Source organism: Oncorhynchus tshawytscha, linkage group LG20 (genome assembly GCF_018296145.1).
Source record: "Oncorhynchus tshawytscha isolate Ot180627B linkage group LG20, Otsh_v2.0, whole genome shotgun sequence".
Classification (NCBI taxonomy): domain Eukaryota; kingdom Metazoa; phylum Chordata; class Actinopteri; order Salmoniformes; family Salmonidae; genus Oncorhynchus; species Oncorhynchus tshawytscha.
Window position 1 is genome coordinate 15942421 of NC_056448.1, and position 18046 is coordinate 15960466.

The following is an 18046-nucleotide window of genomic DNA, read 5'->3' on the forward strand; positions in this document are numbered from 1 at the left end:
AAAAGGTAGCAGTATGGATGGTAAATTGAACCTATGTATGGACATCATCCTCAAATAATCATCTTCGGGGACCTGAAAGCACATTTTCATTCAGTCTCTGTCAAGTTTAGGTAGGTTACTTTCTAAATAGAATCTGTTACAGTTACTAGTTACCTGTCCAAAATTGTAATCAGTAACGTAACTTTGCGATTACCCAAACTCAGTAACGTAATCTGATTACTTTCAGGTACTTTTGGATTACTTTCCCCTTAAGAGACATCAGAACAAGACAAAAAGGATCCATCAAACACATTTGGTGTGTCATCATAGTGGTCTCTAACTTGTGGTCAGACTCAGTTGGAACGATCTTAAACGTGTTCCTTTTTATCAATGCTAAATTGAATGTCAGAGGAAGGCCCTAAAAATTGCCAAAGACTCCAGCCACACTAGTCATAGACTGTTCCCTCTGCTACCGCACGGCAAGCAGGACTGGAGTGCCAAGTCTCAGTCCAAAAGGCTTCTTAACAGCTTCTACCGTCAAGCTGCTGAACAGTTAATCAAATGGCTACCCGGACTATTTGCATTGACCCCGCTACTCGCTGTTTATAGTCTATGCATAGTCACTTTACCCCTACCTACACGTACATATTACCTCAATTACTTCGACTAACCTGTACCCCCGCACATTGACTTGGTACTGGTAGCCCCTGTATATAGCCTCGTTATTGTTACTCTTGTATTTTTTTAACTTTAGTTTATTTAGTCAATATTTTCTTAATTCTTATTTTTCTTAAAACTGCATTGTTGGTTAATTAAGGGCTTGTAAGTAAGCATTTCACGGTTAGGTCTACACCTGTTGTATTCGGCGCATGTGACAAATTCAATTTGATTTTATTTTGATTTGAGAAAACAGAAAGGTGTCATAATGTATTTTTTCACAAACAGCCTTTCTGAATTGAAAAGTAATCCAAGAAGTAATCTAGTTTTTCTAAAGTATCTGTAATCTGATTACAATATTTTAGTTGGTAACATAATTGATTGCAGTTACAGTTTTTTGTAATCAGATTGCGTGTAACTGATTACATGTAATCAGCTACTCCCCAACCCTGGTCTCTTTACTGACTCAGTACTCTTTATTCAGTTTCTGTACTGACACTGTGTATCCTTTTGATTCATACTGTACATCAATCTACAGTGAAGCACATACAGTACAGTACATCTCTACCTCCAGGTGTGTTACAGTATCTTCTTCAGTGGGTGTACTCTCTCCCATTTCCCAAAACATGAAGACACATCAGCTTTATGTCAATAGCTGTACTGACTGATTCCAGCAGGTCTCGAGAGAGACGTCTTAACTTCATGCCAATAAGTGCCACATCTTTTCCCAGAACTTGGGGGAAATTTTAATTACCCATAATCCTTTAGTGTTCCCAGTCAGACAGCCTCCCCTCTTGCTCCCAGGGAGTGGCAATGGACTTTCGTTTGACATGTAGCACCAGGGGCTGAGGGGCTCAGGCAAGCAGCACCCTGTTGGGACGGGTTCTCCCCCGCTGCAAAACACCACACCTTCAGCAGGCTTTTACTGTGGACCCGGGTACTTTGGGTATGGCCTGGCACCCCCACCGAGGAAGATGAGCCAGAGAAGGTCCTCCAGCAGCCTGAGGAGGAGGCGTGAGAGGCTGGGGAGGCGGCTCGGCGTGGCTGGGTAGGGGGGGTGGAGGAGGAGGAGGCGTGAGGCTGGGATCTAAAAAGAGACGATGGACCAGGACTGGGACTATAGGAAGGAGCAAACCCCAGAGACTTGGTGCTCCTGCCACCCTGTCTGAGGCAGCGTCCATGCAGAACGTTGAGGAAGGCCCTCTGGAACTCCTGGCTGAAGCAGGGATAGATAATGGGGTTGATACAGCTGTTGAGGTAGCCCAGCCAGAAGGTGATCTTAAATATGGTGTCAGATGGCCTGTACGATGGGAATATGGAGCCTGTGGAAAGAACAGACAGAAATCACAAACAAACGGATCTGTCAATATAGCAAGGACAGTAGTTCACAACGTCTATATGAATCATGAATCATTTGCATTTCCTATGGACCCTTATCTGTATTGAATACAGCAAGAGGATGAGCAGGGGCAGCTCAGACATTCTGGTGTTCACCGTGTACTTACTTCAAGGTTATCTGATAAGATGTATGTAAGGCCAACATACACTACCAATCAAAAGTTTTAGAATACTTACTCATTCAAGGGTTTTTCTTTATTTTACTATTTTCTACATTGTAGAATAATAGTTAAGACATCAAAACTATGAAATAACACATATGCAATCATGTAGTAACCCAAAAAGTGTGAAACAAATCAAAATATATTTTATATTTGAGATTCTTCAAATAGCCACCCTTTGCCTTGATGACAGCTTTGCACATTCTTGGCATTATCTCAAACAGCTTCACCTGGAATGCTTTTCCAACATTCTTGAAAGAGTTCCCACATATGCTGAGCACTTGTTGGCAGCTTTTCCTTTACCCTGCGGTCCAACTCATCCCAAACCATCTCAATTGGGTTGAGGTCAGTTGATTGTGGAGGCCAGGTCATCTGATGCAGCACTCCATCACTCTCCTTATTGGTCAAATAGCCCTTACACAGCCTGAAGGTGGGTTGGGTCATTGTCCTGTTGAAAAACAAATGATAGTCCCACTAAGTGCAAACCAGATGGGATGGCATATCACTGCATAATGCTGTGGTACCAATGCTGGTTAAGTGTGCCTTGAATTCCAAATAAATCACAGTGTTACCAGCAAAGCACCCCCTCACCGTCACACCTCCTCCTCCATGCTTCATGGTGGGAACCACACATGCGGAGATCATCCGTTCACCTACTCTGCGTCTCACAAAGACATGGCAGTTGGAACCAAAATTCACATATGTATACTCATCAGACCAAAGGACAGATATCCACCAGTCTAATGTTCATTGCTCGTGTTTCTTGGCCCAAGCAAGTCTCTTCTTATTATTGTTGTCCTTTAGTAGTGGTTTCTTTTCAGCAATTTGACAATGAAGGCCGGATTCACGCAGTCTCCTCTGAATAGTTGATGTTGAGATGTGTCTGTTACTTGAACTCTGTGAAGCATTTATTTGGGCTGCAATTTATGAGGCTGGTAACTCTAATGAACTTATCCTCTGCAGCAGAGGTAACTCTGGGACTTCCATTCCTGTGGTGGTCCTCATGAGAGCCAGTTTCATCATATCGCCTGATGGTATTTGCGACTGCACTTGAAGAAACTTTCAAAGTTCTTGAAATGTTCCGTATTGACTGACCTTCATGTCTTAAAGTAATGATGGATTGTCATTTCTCCTTGCTTATTTGCACTGTTCTTGCCATAATATGGACTTGATCTATTACCAAATAGAGCTTTCTTCTGTATACCCCCCTACCTTGTCACAACACAACTGATTGGCTCAAACACATTAAGGAAAGAAATTCCACAAATGAACTTTTAAGAAGGCAGACCTGTTAATTTAAATGCATTCCAGGTGAGTACCTCATGATGCTGGTTAAGACAATGCCAAGAGTGTGCAAAGCCCGTCATCAAGGAAAAGGGTAGCTATTTCAAGAATCTCAAATCCAAAATATATATTGATTTGTTTATTAACACTTATTTGGTTACTACATGATTGAATGTCCAACCTTTTGATCGGTAGTGTACCTGTATCTCTCTATCTGAAGAGCTTTGTCTCTAAAGGTCTAAAACAGTCAACTCTTTCATTCCTATAGTCTGAGAATCTCAGGGGCATTAGCTTTGACATAGAATATTGTGCTCGCAGGTCTGAAGTTCTGTTTCTATTGACATGCTGCCTTGGAAAGATGAAGGGTGATTGTGGGGCGCCGGCTTACTGCGCACAACATCATGCCCTTTATGGTTGTTGCTTATAATGGCTTTGGAATAAAAGAATGAATCGTGTTTTTGTTCATTTCATTTCTTCCCTGAAGTATAACCCTATTCGGTTTAGCACTGGTATTTCATTTGCTCTGCTTCTCCATGGCAGTAATTGAATTCCTGATGTACAACTAAAGAAAACAGACAAGTATACGGAGCATTCAAGAGGGGAGACCAGGGTCATAGACTCTGTTGTTATGTATACAATGAAACACAAATAAATCAAAAGGCTATTCCAACATCGGACTCATTGAATTTCCATCAAGAAATTGTGTATAAATGAATTCTAAAGTAGGATTAGAAGTGCACAGAATCTGAATAGAATCAGCTACACTTCCCAAGACCAAAGGAGGTGTATTCGGGAACCAGACCATCAGCAGGCCTTTTGATAATCTGTTAATTTACAGTAAATTAGTTCAACCCTAATCTCCATATAATCTTGAATTACAGATCTGTCGGATCCTCAATCAAGGATATTAAAGTCTGCGTAGCCATTATATGGCATTTCATTAATCACATTCTCACAGGCTTGTGGGGTTATTAACGATGTTGATGACAGCTGTGAGGCAACGTTGGGTTTGACTGTACATCTATATCATCACATGATCATATGTACTGAGTGGACAAAAACATGTTGTTTTTCTACCCTCAGAACAGCCTCAATTCGTCAGGGCATGGACTCTACAAGGTGTCGAAAGCGTTCCACAGGGATGCTGGCCCATGTTGACTCCAATGCTTCCCACAGTTGTGTCAAGTTGGCTGGATGTCCTTTGGGTGGCGGACAATTCTGTGGAAACTGTTGAGCGTGAAAAATCCAGCAGCATTACAGTTCTTGACACAAACTGTTGAACCTGGCACCTACTACCATACCCTGTTCAAAGGCACTTAAATATTTTGTCTTGTCCATTCACCCTCTGAATGGCACACAATCCACGTCTCAATTGTCTCATGGCTTAAAAATCCTTCTTTAACCTGTCTCCTGCCCTTCATCTACACTGATTGAAGTGGATTTAACAAGTGACATCAATAAGGGATCATTGCTTTCACCTGGATTCACCTGGTCAGTCTACGTCATGGAAAGAGCAGGTGTTCTTAATGTTTTGTGCACTCAGTGTATAGCTCTTATCTTTCAAATCACTGAACAATTGTTATACATGACTCATCCCATGGCTAAGCTAACACCAGTGATTTTGGTGCTGAATTTCTATAATAGAGGGTTGCATTTGTTTACGGCTCCTAACATTGTTTTTTGTGCACTGTGGCAGGAAATATGCAGAAAATAGGTCCTGTGGCTTATTCCCTCTTTCAGTGTCAAAAGCATTCATTTCCATTCAATTTCGTACTTTTCCATTGAGAGGTTAAGATTTACATTTCACAGTTCAATAGAGTTGAGTGGTGGGGTTGATTTTTAAGAGATTTGGAAGGGAAGCTTCCCTGACTAGAAAATGACACATTGTGAGTCAGGCATTGGCAATCACACTCCATCCAGTAAAGGGGGCTTTATATGCTGCTATGGGAAATCAGTTCTAGGGATTATTTTCTTGAGAAAAATGCAAATTCATTCAGTGATGTTATTCTAGTGATGGGAGGGGGGGGATCTATACAGTAGAGTATCGCAAGATTATTTTTGGCGATATTATAATATATTCTATGACTCCAAGTATCTACAAAAAAAAAGAGGTAGGTAGTTAACATTACCTAGCGCTAGTCGGCTGTACAGATGTATGGTCGTAATTTGATCTCCCTGTTGCAGGAGAACTTTCCTGCAATGCAGGACACCTAAAAGTTGTATTGTATTTGAAGTTAAAAAGGCTTATGAAGTTTGTGATTTTCATTTTGACATTTCAGACTTGATTTTCCCTTACGTATCAATTTCAAATCTCAGGCATTTCTTCTTCTCTGGCTTCATTTATCTTCTTTTTAAATGGTGAGCCAACGTGTTTTTGGCGCTTTTACTTCCATGACTGATCAAAACTTGTTTTCTCATGACTCTCTCTTGTCCCGCTGCAGCAGACATGGTGAGCAATATGTTTGGAATATCAAATTGCATAAAATCATAGTATCGGATCGCAATACATATAGAATTGTGAGAATCGTATCGGCCCCTTAGTATTGTGATAATATTGTATCGTGAGGTCCCTGGCAATTCCCAGCTCTATGTTACTCCCTATGATACTGCTATTCAACATTTGATTAGACTTGTGTTTTTCATGTTAAACGTCTCTGTATCTGCTTTCATTTTCATATCGCATTCACTTTTTCATTTCCATGCAATTCAAAACAAAGGCAGGTAGCAGCAAATAGGGAGAGCAAGGAAAGGCATTGTGGGATACCCACCAATGGGCATAACCAGGAAGAAGGGCAGCCAGCAGAGAACGAAGCAGCCAACCACAATGCCCAGAGTCTTGGCTGCCCTCTTCTCTCGGGAGAATTTCAGCAGGTGCATGAGGGCGAAGGTGGTGCGTCTCCGCCTCATGATGCATTTCTCTCCCTCTTCCTCTTGCCCCTCTGGCTTAGCAGGGGCATTTCCCCGATGAATCCTCAGTGTCACTCCCTCTCCCTCTGTATGCATCCCCCCCTCCCTCTTCCTTCCCTCCCTCAGGTCTCGAGTCTTCCGCTTGGCCACCACATACACCTTGCAATACATGGCCAGGATGACCGCTAGTGGCACATAGAACGACCCCAGGGCAGAGAAAATAGCATAACCCGGTTCCTCTGTGATCCGGCACTCAGTCTCGTCCTCTGGGTCGGGCTCCTTCCAGCCGAAGAGTGGACCTACGGATATGGCTGCCGAGAGGCCCCAGAGAGCTGCCACTGCGACCAGGCCGCGCCGCCCAGTGGCCATGGCAGGGTAGTGCAGCGGGTAGCTGACTGCTAGGTAGCGGTCAACAGAGATGACACACAGGCTGAGGATAGAGGCAGTGCAGCAGAGAACATCCAGGGCGGCCCAGGCACTGCAGAAAGACCGGCCAAACACCCAGCGGCCTAGGACCTCCGAGGTGGCAGAGAACGGCAGCACGGTGGAGCTCAGGAGCAGGTCTGCCGCCGCAAGGTTGGCGATGAAGTAGTGTGTGACGGAGCGTAGGTGGTGGTGGCACACCACAGACAGGATAACCAGGATGTTACCGAGAACCCCGAAGATGACAAACACCCCCATCACCAGGCCCAGGGTCACCGCCTTAGTGATATCCACCTCAGCGAAGGAGGAGGAACTGCAGTTGGGACAGCTTTCTGACACAGGGAACGTGATGTTCTCATCTGAGGGAACCATTTTGGGTTTATTTACGGTTCATTCACTAGTTGAATGTCTTTGGGATTGACTGTCATGTTTGGTTAAATGCAAACTTCCGCACCGGCATTGGGAGTCCACCATTTTGTATTTCCCCTTCTTGTGACTCAAGACTGGAGAAGTTTGTACCTTTTCAATCACAGATCTTTCATGCTAGGAGGCATGAGCCCTTGCCAATGCCTGCACAAATCACATGTCTTTGGCAGTAACATTAAAAACACTGACAGGTCAGGATAGTGAATCTTCAGCACTGTCACTGCTTGTTGCGCCATCCGTCTTTGGAGTTTGGCTGCAGGGCCTTCTGGGTCATAAAGTCAAGATCCGATATGTTTACGGTGTCTCTTTCACGATGGGACTGAAATGGCATGATAGAAACTTGCTGGAGGGATGTTTTCATTGAACAGAAGTCCCACTAAAAACACAGTAGAAAGAGAGCAGTTAATAAACAAGCCATCCCCCAGGCTCCATCCCTGTTTTACAGAATGGCAAAAACTAAATGTAGTCACTGTTGCAAATAAGACTGAATAAGCCTGAGACTGAGTAAGCATTCGTCATAGTACAACCATATGCCAGGCATCCATTACATTAAAGGATATTCAACATTTTGATAATAATCCTAGATAAAACCACAACACAGCAATATATATATATATATATATATATATATATATATATATATATATATAAGATGATGGGCGTGCTGTAAATATGCATTAGACTAGCAAATATATTCTTCCTCAAGAGTGAGGTTCTCTGTAAAGATTTCCTCACTTCACACATCATTACAATGCCGCCAGAGTAAACAAGAGGTCCCGCTTCAAGAAACATAGCATTTTCTATTTACTTTTCATCCAAACAACATTACTGAAATTTATCTGTCGATTCGCCTCCTGATACATAAAACCATTGACTTCAAACAGCAGCTCCACTGACACAGAATCATTGGTAGTCAAGACATAAGTTATGAGGGAAACCAACAAAGCATAGAGGTTATGAAAATAAATAGATATATAAAACAAAAGCACATTTTCATAAATCAGGCAACAACATGTGCTGGTCTCTGTAACGGGCTGTGTGTGAGTACTGAGACAGGCTAATTTTCACACACAGCTCCCTATAGTTACTCAGCAGCTAGATGACAGGCCAGGGATTGAACTGTACAGAGGGCAGTGCATTAAAGTTCTGAAGGGCAGCGGACTGATAATTCCACTCAATACCACTCTGGGTGTACGTGTTGGAGATTTCGCATGTCATTGGATGAGATAAATGTTGGTGTAGCAGGAAAGGGGATAGTGATAGAGCCATCGCAATGCAATGCCGGTCAAATGGTCCAGCAGGATCAAAGACAAGCAAAGAGATGGGTTGTTATGCCAGGTTCAGTAATATGGAATGAGTATTGTCATTTTTCTTTGAGCTGTTGGACTTAATAAGTGTCCGGTTCTGACAGTTCGGGGAGTTGGTACAGTATGCCTGCCTGCTCCTTAGTTTGGCACCCGATTTGTGGGGTTGGCAATAGAAGCCTGAGAGGTTGGGCCAAAAAGAGGTTGTTTTGATGCCCAGAAGGTTTGATATGAGATTTTTTTTAAAGAACTGGCTGGGGATCTAAAGCTGGCTGTGCCTTAGATGGATGATTACATGACCATACGTATGGGAGACCTAACCTACCTCTAGGTGTGTGTATGACTCAGAATGACTCAACACGAGGATGACTGTCATGATCATGAAGCAGTCTGTAGAGCAATACATTATATTGGTGTATCCACAATGTACCCTTACATATACAGTACAGTATATTTAAAGGACTGGAGTTAAAACAGCTAAAGGACAGCTAAACATTCAAAGACAGTTGATGTAGAGTAAAGATGATTGATTAACCCGAGACCCACAAAACACTAGAGACCATTCAATGTGATCTCTACTCACTAGAGAAATGCAACCGTATTTCTTCAGGGACTTCAGAGCACCACTTCAACCAAAGACCACTGAAACGTCTAGTTGTGTCCTGTTCATTGCTCACAGTCGCAACATTTCTTCAGTTATCGTATTACGAGTGAATTTCCAATACATTTCATAAGGCTGTCACATATTGCTGAAGTCTCTTGTGCTATAGTACGATTAGATGATAGCATTGAGCTGGTCTCAGAGCATCTCGTATTATTCTTTACATACATCCAGGTTAGCTAGCTGGCTAATGTTTGCTGGGTTAGGGTTAAGGTTAGGGTTAAGTTTAGGAGTTAGGTTAAAGGGTTACAATTAGGGTCAGGGGAAGGGTTTGCTAACATGCTAAGAAGTTGCAAAGTAGCTAAAAAGTAGTAGGTATCTGGAAAGTTGCTAATTAGCTCAAATGCTAAAGTTGTCTGTGATGAGATTCGAACTCGCAATAGGTCTCATGGGTAGTAGCCTACAACTGCAAAGTTTTTTTTTAGGACATTCAATTTACTGTTACTAGCGGCAGATTAGCTATCTAGTTATGTGTTGTAAGTTTCCACTTCCTCAGGTGTTAAACCCCAATATAAAAGGTGCATAAAGATGCAATTCATCTCGATTGAAGAAAAAAAATCTGGAAATGATTAAGTCCTAAAACATAGCAACTATAGTCTAATTGTTAAACCAACATTCCTGATAATCACTGGATCAGGTTGCATAGCAAAATATTTTGAACCATGCATTCCTGCTTGGAAGTGTTTGATGAAAAAATGTATTTCTTGAATACCTCAGTAGTTGAAATATTAGACTTCTTCATAAAGCACTTTGAATGACTTTATAAGATGATTAGTAATGACTTGGGTCCAACCAAATCATGGGCTGGTGCCACCAGCTGTAAAAGTAAGTGGCACCAGTGACACCAGGGAAAAATGTTAGTCTGGAGCCCTGTGATATTAATAATGCATAAGGGAGGTGTTGATTCAGGGGAACACATATGACAGGCACTACTTTGCAATATAGCAACATAGCCTAAGTCGCTTGGCTTTTATAACGTATGAGGCTTAAGCGGACAGGCAGATAGACAGAAGAACAAGAAGAAGCACAGAGGGACAGCAGAGAAGATGCTGAGACAGAAGACAGCGCAATAGGAGGCAAACAAAATGGCTAGAGCAGAGTTGTATCTCCAGTGGTGTTTTTACATGTTGCATTTGTTTTAGTTGAAGGCGCACTGTGACGTGGGCTGGTGTGGATAAAATGCCAGGGCCGAATTCTTATCCCAGTCCGCCCCTGCTAGTATGTCAGCAATCTATATCTTGAAGTCCTAATCAGTATGACTCTTTGTGAAGCAGGATATCAAACTCTGCTAGACAGCTAATGCTGACCTCAGCTGGGGCAACCTCAATCTCGAAATAATTATTCTTAGACACTACCAGAAAATACATCATATATCATTTGTATCATTTGAGTGCCAGTCTGTTCGATCATGTTAACTCTTTGTCACTCATAGTCATGTCAAATGTGTGACATGAGAACAGAAACAGACTGGCACTGCACCCAGGCTTCATAGAATTTAAAGTTATGATCATGGAAGTTATTATTATAGGCCTACATTTCATTTTCCTGTGGCCATATGTTGTTTTGTCAGCTTCCTTTGTCCAGGCCATCCTAATGATAAATGATCCCCATGCAATAAATGCATATTCAGCAATCTTAATTTATACTAAGCGTCTAAGTGCACGCACCTAGCACTTACGAAACACTTGGCAAGTCACTTTTTGGTGCTCTTTAAACTGTTTGGAGATGCATATTTCCTTTGTTCTGTAGCCTACTACTTTGTCTTTGATGCAAGGTGAAATACACTGCTCAAAAAAATAAAGGGAACACTTAAAGAACACAATGTAACTCCAAGTCAATCACACTTCTGTGAAATCAAACTGTCCACTTAGGAAGCAACACTGATTGACAATAAATTTCACATGCTGTTGTGCAAATGGAATAGACAACAGGTGGAAATTATAGGCAATTAGCAAGACACCCCCAATAAAGGAGTGGTTCTGCAGGTGGTGACCACAGACCACTTCTCAGTTATGCTTCCTGGCTGATGTTTTGGTCACTTTTGAATGCTGGCGGTGCTTTCACTCTCGTGGTAGCATGAGACGGAGTCTACAACCCACACAAGTGGCTCAGGTAGTGCAGCTCATCCAGGATGGCACATCAATGCGAGCTGTGGCAAGAAGGTTTGCTGTGTCTGTCAGCGTAGTGTCCAGAGCATGGAGGCGCTACCAGGAGACAGGCCAGTACATCAGGAGACATGGAGGAGGCCGTAGGAGGGCAACAACCCAGCAGCAGGACCGCTACCTCCGCCTTTGTGCAAGGAGGAGCAGGAGGAGCACTGCCAGAGCACTGCAAAATGACCTCCAGCAGGCCACAAATGTGCATGTGTCTGCTCAAGCGGTCAGAAACAGACTCCATGAGGGTGGTATGAGGGCCCGACGTCCACAGGTGGGGGTTGTGCTTACAGCCCAACACCGTGCAGGACGTTTGGCATTTGCCAGAGAACACCAAGATTGGCAAATTCGCCACTGGCGCCCTGTGCTCTTCACAGATGAAAGCAGGTTCACACTGAGCACACGTGACAGAGTCTGGAGACGCCGTGGAGAACGTTCTGCTGCCTGCAACATCCTCCAGCATGACCGGTTTGGCGGTGGGTCAGTCATGGTGTGGGGTGGCATTTCTTTGGGGGGCAACACAGTCCTCCATGTGCTCGCCAGAGGTAGCCTGACTGCCATTAGGTACCAAGAAGAGATCCTCAGACCCCTTGTGAGACCATATGCTGGTGCGGTTGGCCCTGGGTTCCTTCTAATGCAAGACAATGCTAGACCTCATGTGGCTGGAGTGTGTCAGCAGTTCCTGCAAGAGGAAGGCATTGAGGCTATGGACTGGCCCGCCCGTTCCCCAGACCTGAATCCAATTGAGCACATCTGGGACATCATGTCTCGCTCCATCCACCAACGCCACGTTGCACCACAGACTGTCCAGGAGTTGACGGATGCTTTAGTCCAGGTCTGGGAGGAGATCCCTCAGGAGACCATCCGCCACCTCATCAGGAGCATGCCCAGGCATTGTAGGGAGGTCATACAGGCACGTGGAGGCCACACACACTACTGAGCCTCGATTTGACTTGTTTTAAGGACATTACATCAGTTGGATCAGCCTGTAGTGTGGTTTTCCACTTTAATTTTGAGCGTGACTCCAAATCCAGACCTCCATGGGTTGATAAATTTGATTTCCATTGATACTTTTTGTGTGATTTTGTTGTCAGCACATTCAACTATGTAAATAAAAAAGTATTTAATAAGAATATTTCATTCATTCAGATCTAGGCTGTGTTATTTTAGTGTTCCCTTTATTTTTTTGAGCAGTGTATTAATCAGAGCCTGATCATCGATTGAGCCTTCCCACTGGGCACAGAAGTCAATTCAACGTCTATTTCACGTTGGTTCAACGTAATGTCATTGAAATACATTTTATTGGCATGTATTTCATTGGAATTACATGGAAACAACATTGATCCAATTAGTGTGTGCCTAGTGGGTTTGAACTTTCATTGATTGGGATTGTTATCATTGATTTGACAGATTTTCCCACTTTAGTCTCCATAAAGAAAAATATTAGCATGTCAAACAAGCATCAGGTGTTTTGATATTCTGCACATGCCTATCAGTGAATATTGCAGCCTTCATATACTGCATTTACACAGGCAGCCCAATTCTGATATTTTTTCCCAAATATTGGCAAAAGAGCTGATCTTACTGGTCAAAAAAACAATTAGTGGAAAAAGATCAGAATTAGGCTGCCTGTGTAAATGTAGCCTGAGACTATTGTGTGCACAAACAATGGTTTGAGCTATTCAGTGCTTTTGAAAAATAACTGTTTTGGTGATGCCACCAAAGCTTTCTCATAGCACAGGAAGTCCTCATAGTTGACTGATTGTCTTATAGAAATATTACATATTGCATTTTTTTATGGTACATTATAATTGATTGATTTATTGCATGTTTTGAGGAGCAATTGTGAAACAAATTCCACACATAGGAGGAGTAAGCAAAGTGATGTGCTTCTTAGGCAGTGTTCTGATTGTTTATAGTCTACTAATGTCATGCCTATCTCATGGCATTTTCAAAGGTTTTTGATTGGCTATTTGTAAAAGTCTCACATTTTTGGGAATTTTAATTGAAAGCAAGTAGATGTGAAATGCAAATGACTGAGGGCAGACCATGCATTCCAATTATAGTCAACAGTTCTCATTACATTTCCTCTCAAACTGTTAAAAGAAAAACATGAAAGTTATAACTTCTTTCAATAATAATTTACATGTTACAATATAATAGACAAAAAGTAGACACATTTAGCAGACAAAAAGGACAGCATAATTATTAAACATGAATAAGTAGGCTATAGACATAATTAAAGCAAATGATGGGTACATTACTTTTAATTTATTTATCTGAGACTAGTCTCTGCACTAGTCTCAAATATCCAATGGGTACAGGCAAATGTTGAATTTAGTTAGAAATAACGGAGTTGACTCACATTCCCACCAGCTCGTTTTGAATAAGAATTCAACAACAATATTGCATCAAATTCATTTCATGCAAAAATGGGAATGGCTTACCTTGTTATCCCTAAATGCCTCCCAAACGAGTACCGTTCTTTGACAGTACAAGTATGATCAAAGCAAATGTATTTTTCGTATGGACTGGACAAACTATTCAGACGGTAGGCTATTTATGGCTGTTATGTCGAGACGCACACACCCGGTGTAGCTCCCTGAGGAATCTGTCTGCTGCTGCTGCCCTCAGAGAAATGCACCAGCTAGAGACGCGCTTCACCTGATATTCAACACTGTGTGAGACAACACCCTCCTTTCTTTCGCACCCCTACTCTCCACCACCCAACATCTCCTTTTCACTTTTCATAGTCCACAGTCAGTAGCATAGGCTATTTAACCTTTATTTTATCTCGTACTGAGACCAAGGTGTCTTTTACAGATGTGCCTTGGATTACATAAATTACACACATCAATATAAATACTAAATGGTCATAAAAAGCAAACACATTCATCATGGGCGACAGGTAGACTAGTTAGAGCGTTGGGCCAGTAACCGAAATGTTGGTGGATCGAATCCCCGAGCTGACAAGGTAAAAATCTGTCATTCTGCCCCTGACCAAGGCAGTTAACCCACTGTTCCTTAGCCATCATTGTAAATAAGGATTTGTTCTTAACTGACTTGCCTAGTTAAATAAAGGCTAAATAAAATCAGTAATAAGGTCCTTAATCAGCTTTGAATTGAATTGCCCAAGAGGCATGAAATTAAAGAAGATTTTGAAGATTGTTCCACAAATAAGGTGCAAGAACTCATTATAGACCAAAGGAATTTCCAGAGTTAACCATCCCTGAGACCGGGGGTGGTAACTCCTATGTCTAAAGTAATGATGTTACATACAGTGGGACTTTTTGTAAAAGGACTTTATAAATGAAAATATAACAATGTATCAACCTACGTGATATCAAAGAGGGCCAACCAAGGTTCTGGTAGAGAATGCAGTGATGAGTACAAAAATGGTTGCCTAAAATAAAGAGCAGTGCGATCTGATAAACTGCATCTAATCACTTTAATGAAATGGCAGCTGTGTTCATATAGATGATGTCAACAAAGTCTAGGACCAATAGGATTGTCGACTGAATAATCTGCTTTCTACTATTTAGTGAGAGGCAGGACCTATTTCTATATAAGAAGTACATATTTATTCTCAGCTTCTTAATAGCTTCTTAACTAACTCATCCATATGCTTTTTTATAAAAGACAGCTTTTCATGTATCCAGATGCCCAGATATTTGTAAGCAGAGATACGATCAATATGGACACCATCCAAGTACATTGTTATGCACGCTAGAGAACAACATATACTTAGTTTTACCTGCATTCAATACTAATTTCAGGTCAATAAAGTAAGTTCAGATAGAGCCTGGTCAACCGGTGGGGCAATAGCATACACAACAGTATCATCGGCATACAAGTGTAGGTTACAGTTTGTTTTACAGACATGTCGATATTGTTAATATAAACAGTAAAAAGTACAGGACCCAGAATCGACCCCTGCGGGACACCTTTCGTAATATCCAGGAAAGTTGATTTAACACCATCAGTAGATACACATGTAGTTCCATCTGTCAAGTAATTTGTAAACTGTTAAATGCAGCCTGGTCTAGGCAAATTGAGGAAAGCCTCTGAATTAGCAGTGAGTGATCAACAGTATTGAAGCCTTTGACAGGTCAATGAAGAGGGCAGCACAATGTTACCTTTAATCCATATAGTTAACCACATCATTTATAACTAGGGATCCAGCAGAGATAGTGCTATGACCTGGTCTAAAACCCGACCAATATAGAGTATCAGTCAAACGTTTGGGCACCTACTCATTCAAGGGTTTTTCTTTATTTTTACTATTTTCTACATTATAATGGTGAAGACATCAAAATGATGAAATAACACATATGGAATCATGTAGTAACCCAAAAAGTTTTATTACAAATCAAAATATATTTTAGATTTGAGATTTGTCAAAGTAGCCACCCTTTGCCTTGATGACAGCTGTGCACACTCTTGGCATTCTCTCAACCAGCTTCATGAGGTAGTCACCTGGAATGCGTTTCAATGAACAGGTGTGCCTCGTTAAAAGTACATTTGTGGAATTTATTTCCTTCTTAATGCGTTTGAGCCAATCAGTTGTGTTGTGATAAGGTAGGGGTGGTATTCTGGATGTTCCACAGCGCTACTGGCAGAATATCCAGATTAAACTACAGTTGAGTTGTTTGGAAGGAACACACAACACTATGTGTGGAGAAAAAAAGGCACAGCACACCAACATCAAAACCTCATCCCAACTGTAAAGTATGGCGGAGAGAGCATCATGGTTTGGAGCTGCTGTGCTGCCTCGGGGCCTGGACACGCTTGCTATCAGCGCCAAAATGTATTTCCAAGTTTATCAAGACATTTTGTAGGAGAAAGTTAGGCTATCTGTCCGCCAATTGGGTCCGCCCAGTTGGGTGATGCAACAAGACAATGACCCAAATCACAGAAGTAAATCAACAACAGAATGGCAATAAAGAAAAAAATACACCTTCTGGAGTGGCCCAGTCAGAGTCCTGACCTCAACCTGATTGAGATGCTGTGGTATGACCTCAAGAGAGCAGTTCACACCAGACATCCCAAGAATATTGCTGAACTGAAAGTTTTGTAAAGAGGAATGGTCCAAAATTCCTCCTGACCGTTGTGCAGGTCTGATCCGCAAAGCAGAAATGTTTGGTTGAGGCTATTGCTGCCAAAGGAGGGTCAACCAGTTATTACTTCCAGGGTTCACATTCTTTTTCCACGCTGCACTGAATGTTTACACGGTGTGTTAAATAAAGACATGAAAACTTGTTTGTGTTTTATTAGTTTAAGCAGACTGTGTTTGTCGTTTGTTGTGACCTAGATGAAGATTAGATCAAATTTTATGACCGATTTCTGCAGAAATCCAGGTATTTCCAAAGGGTTCAACATACTTTTTCTTGCCTCTGTAGTTCACAAGGGTCACCAACTTTGTGAAGGGGGAGTGAATGGGCTGCCTTCCAAACCTTGCGGATAGGATCAGATATAGTTGTCAGGCTACAACTTTGGGTTAATGATTCAGAAATCAGGGGGGCAGAGTGCTGTAGCAAAAATGGATCAAGCATATCAGCTCCAGTGGATTTTGATTTTACATCAATCTTAAGCAAGGCATCTATCACATAATAGACAGTAAATTGTTTAAATGAAAACAAAGATTCACTGGAATTTGACGGGTTAAATGTTGAGTCAGCGAGAGGCTGGCAGAGTGAAGAACAATCGATTGACTGACTAGGGTCAATTAAACCACCAGTTCTCTCAAATAAAAAGCCAGCCGAGATAAAATGATTATTTAAAACACAACTTATTCTATTCTTCTCAGTTATGATGCCAGAGTCAGACAGAACTGGCTTAGGCAGGGAAGAAGATACATTTGTACGCTTCAGTGCATTTACTGTTTTCCAAACTTTAGAAAGAGCACCAAAGTCAGAGATAGAGCTTAACAATAGCTTGATTTAGCTTTCTTAATCGAGATACTACATCTGTTTCTCAATTGTCTGAAAGATTGCCAGCCCACCACAAAGTCAGTTGTCCTTGCATTGGCCCAGGCCTGATTTCTCATCTGAATGAGCTCAGATAGCTCAAAAGAAGAAAAAACAAGGGTTAGATCTATCTTTGACTGAATTCTTTAAAAGGGGCGTAGAGGAACAACTATGGAGGAGAAATGTCCTAAAACCAACTCAGATACAATATGGCCACTCCTCCCCCTTTCTGTAATCTGTCACATCTAAACACATTCTAATCATCGACTTCAATTTCTTTATCAGATACAGAACCAGTTAACCATGTTTCAGAGAGAACCAGAATGTCAGGACACGAGTCCTGCACCCAAATGTAAATTGTGTTCATTGAATTCATACTTGGCACATAATAGGTGCATTAGCCCAAGCCTCCTATGAGATTTAAAGTCAGAGAGGGTATTCAGCTCAGTCCCATAAGAGCTAACAGGCATAGGGTCATCTGCAGCTATTTGTTGAGTGAGCTGAGACTTTGCCTTGGGTCCCTTGCCAACCACATGAGAGCAGAGTACACTGAGCATTTGACAGACCTCCCTCAACTGGGACAGCAGTGTTGGCAGAGTTCAGTCCACCCTGATGAAGCTTCCGCCAAAGGAATGGAGCTGCTGGAGGGGATCGAAGTGGCTGCCAGTGCTCCATTCGGGATGTGCACATGAGGTCTTGGTGTGGCTCCTGTAGCAGGGTTGGAGCT

At 42.1% G+C, this 18046-nt stretch overlaps 1 protein-coding gene across 1 annotated transcript; it reads right to left on the reverse strand.

Annotated features, from left to right (window-relative positions):
* Positions 1 to 853: 853 nt before the first annotated feature.
* Positions 854 to 13973, reverse strand: adra1ab (adrenoceptor alpha 1Ab). Its single transcript, XM_024381344.2, has 3 exons — positions 13801 to 13973; positions 6248 to 7611; positions 854 to 1958 (listed from the first exon to the last, which is right to left on the reverse strand). Exons 2-3 carry the CDS (start codon positions 7179 to 7181, stop codon positions 1414 to 1416), a joined length of 1479 nt encoding a protein of 492 aa, XP_024237112.1. The 5' UTR covers positions 7182 to 7611; positions 13801 to 13973; the 3' UTR covers positions 854 to 1413.
* Positions 13974 to 18046: the final 4073 nt, after the last annotated feature.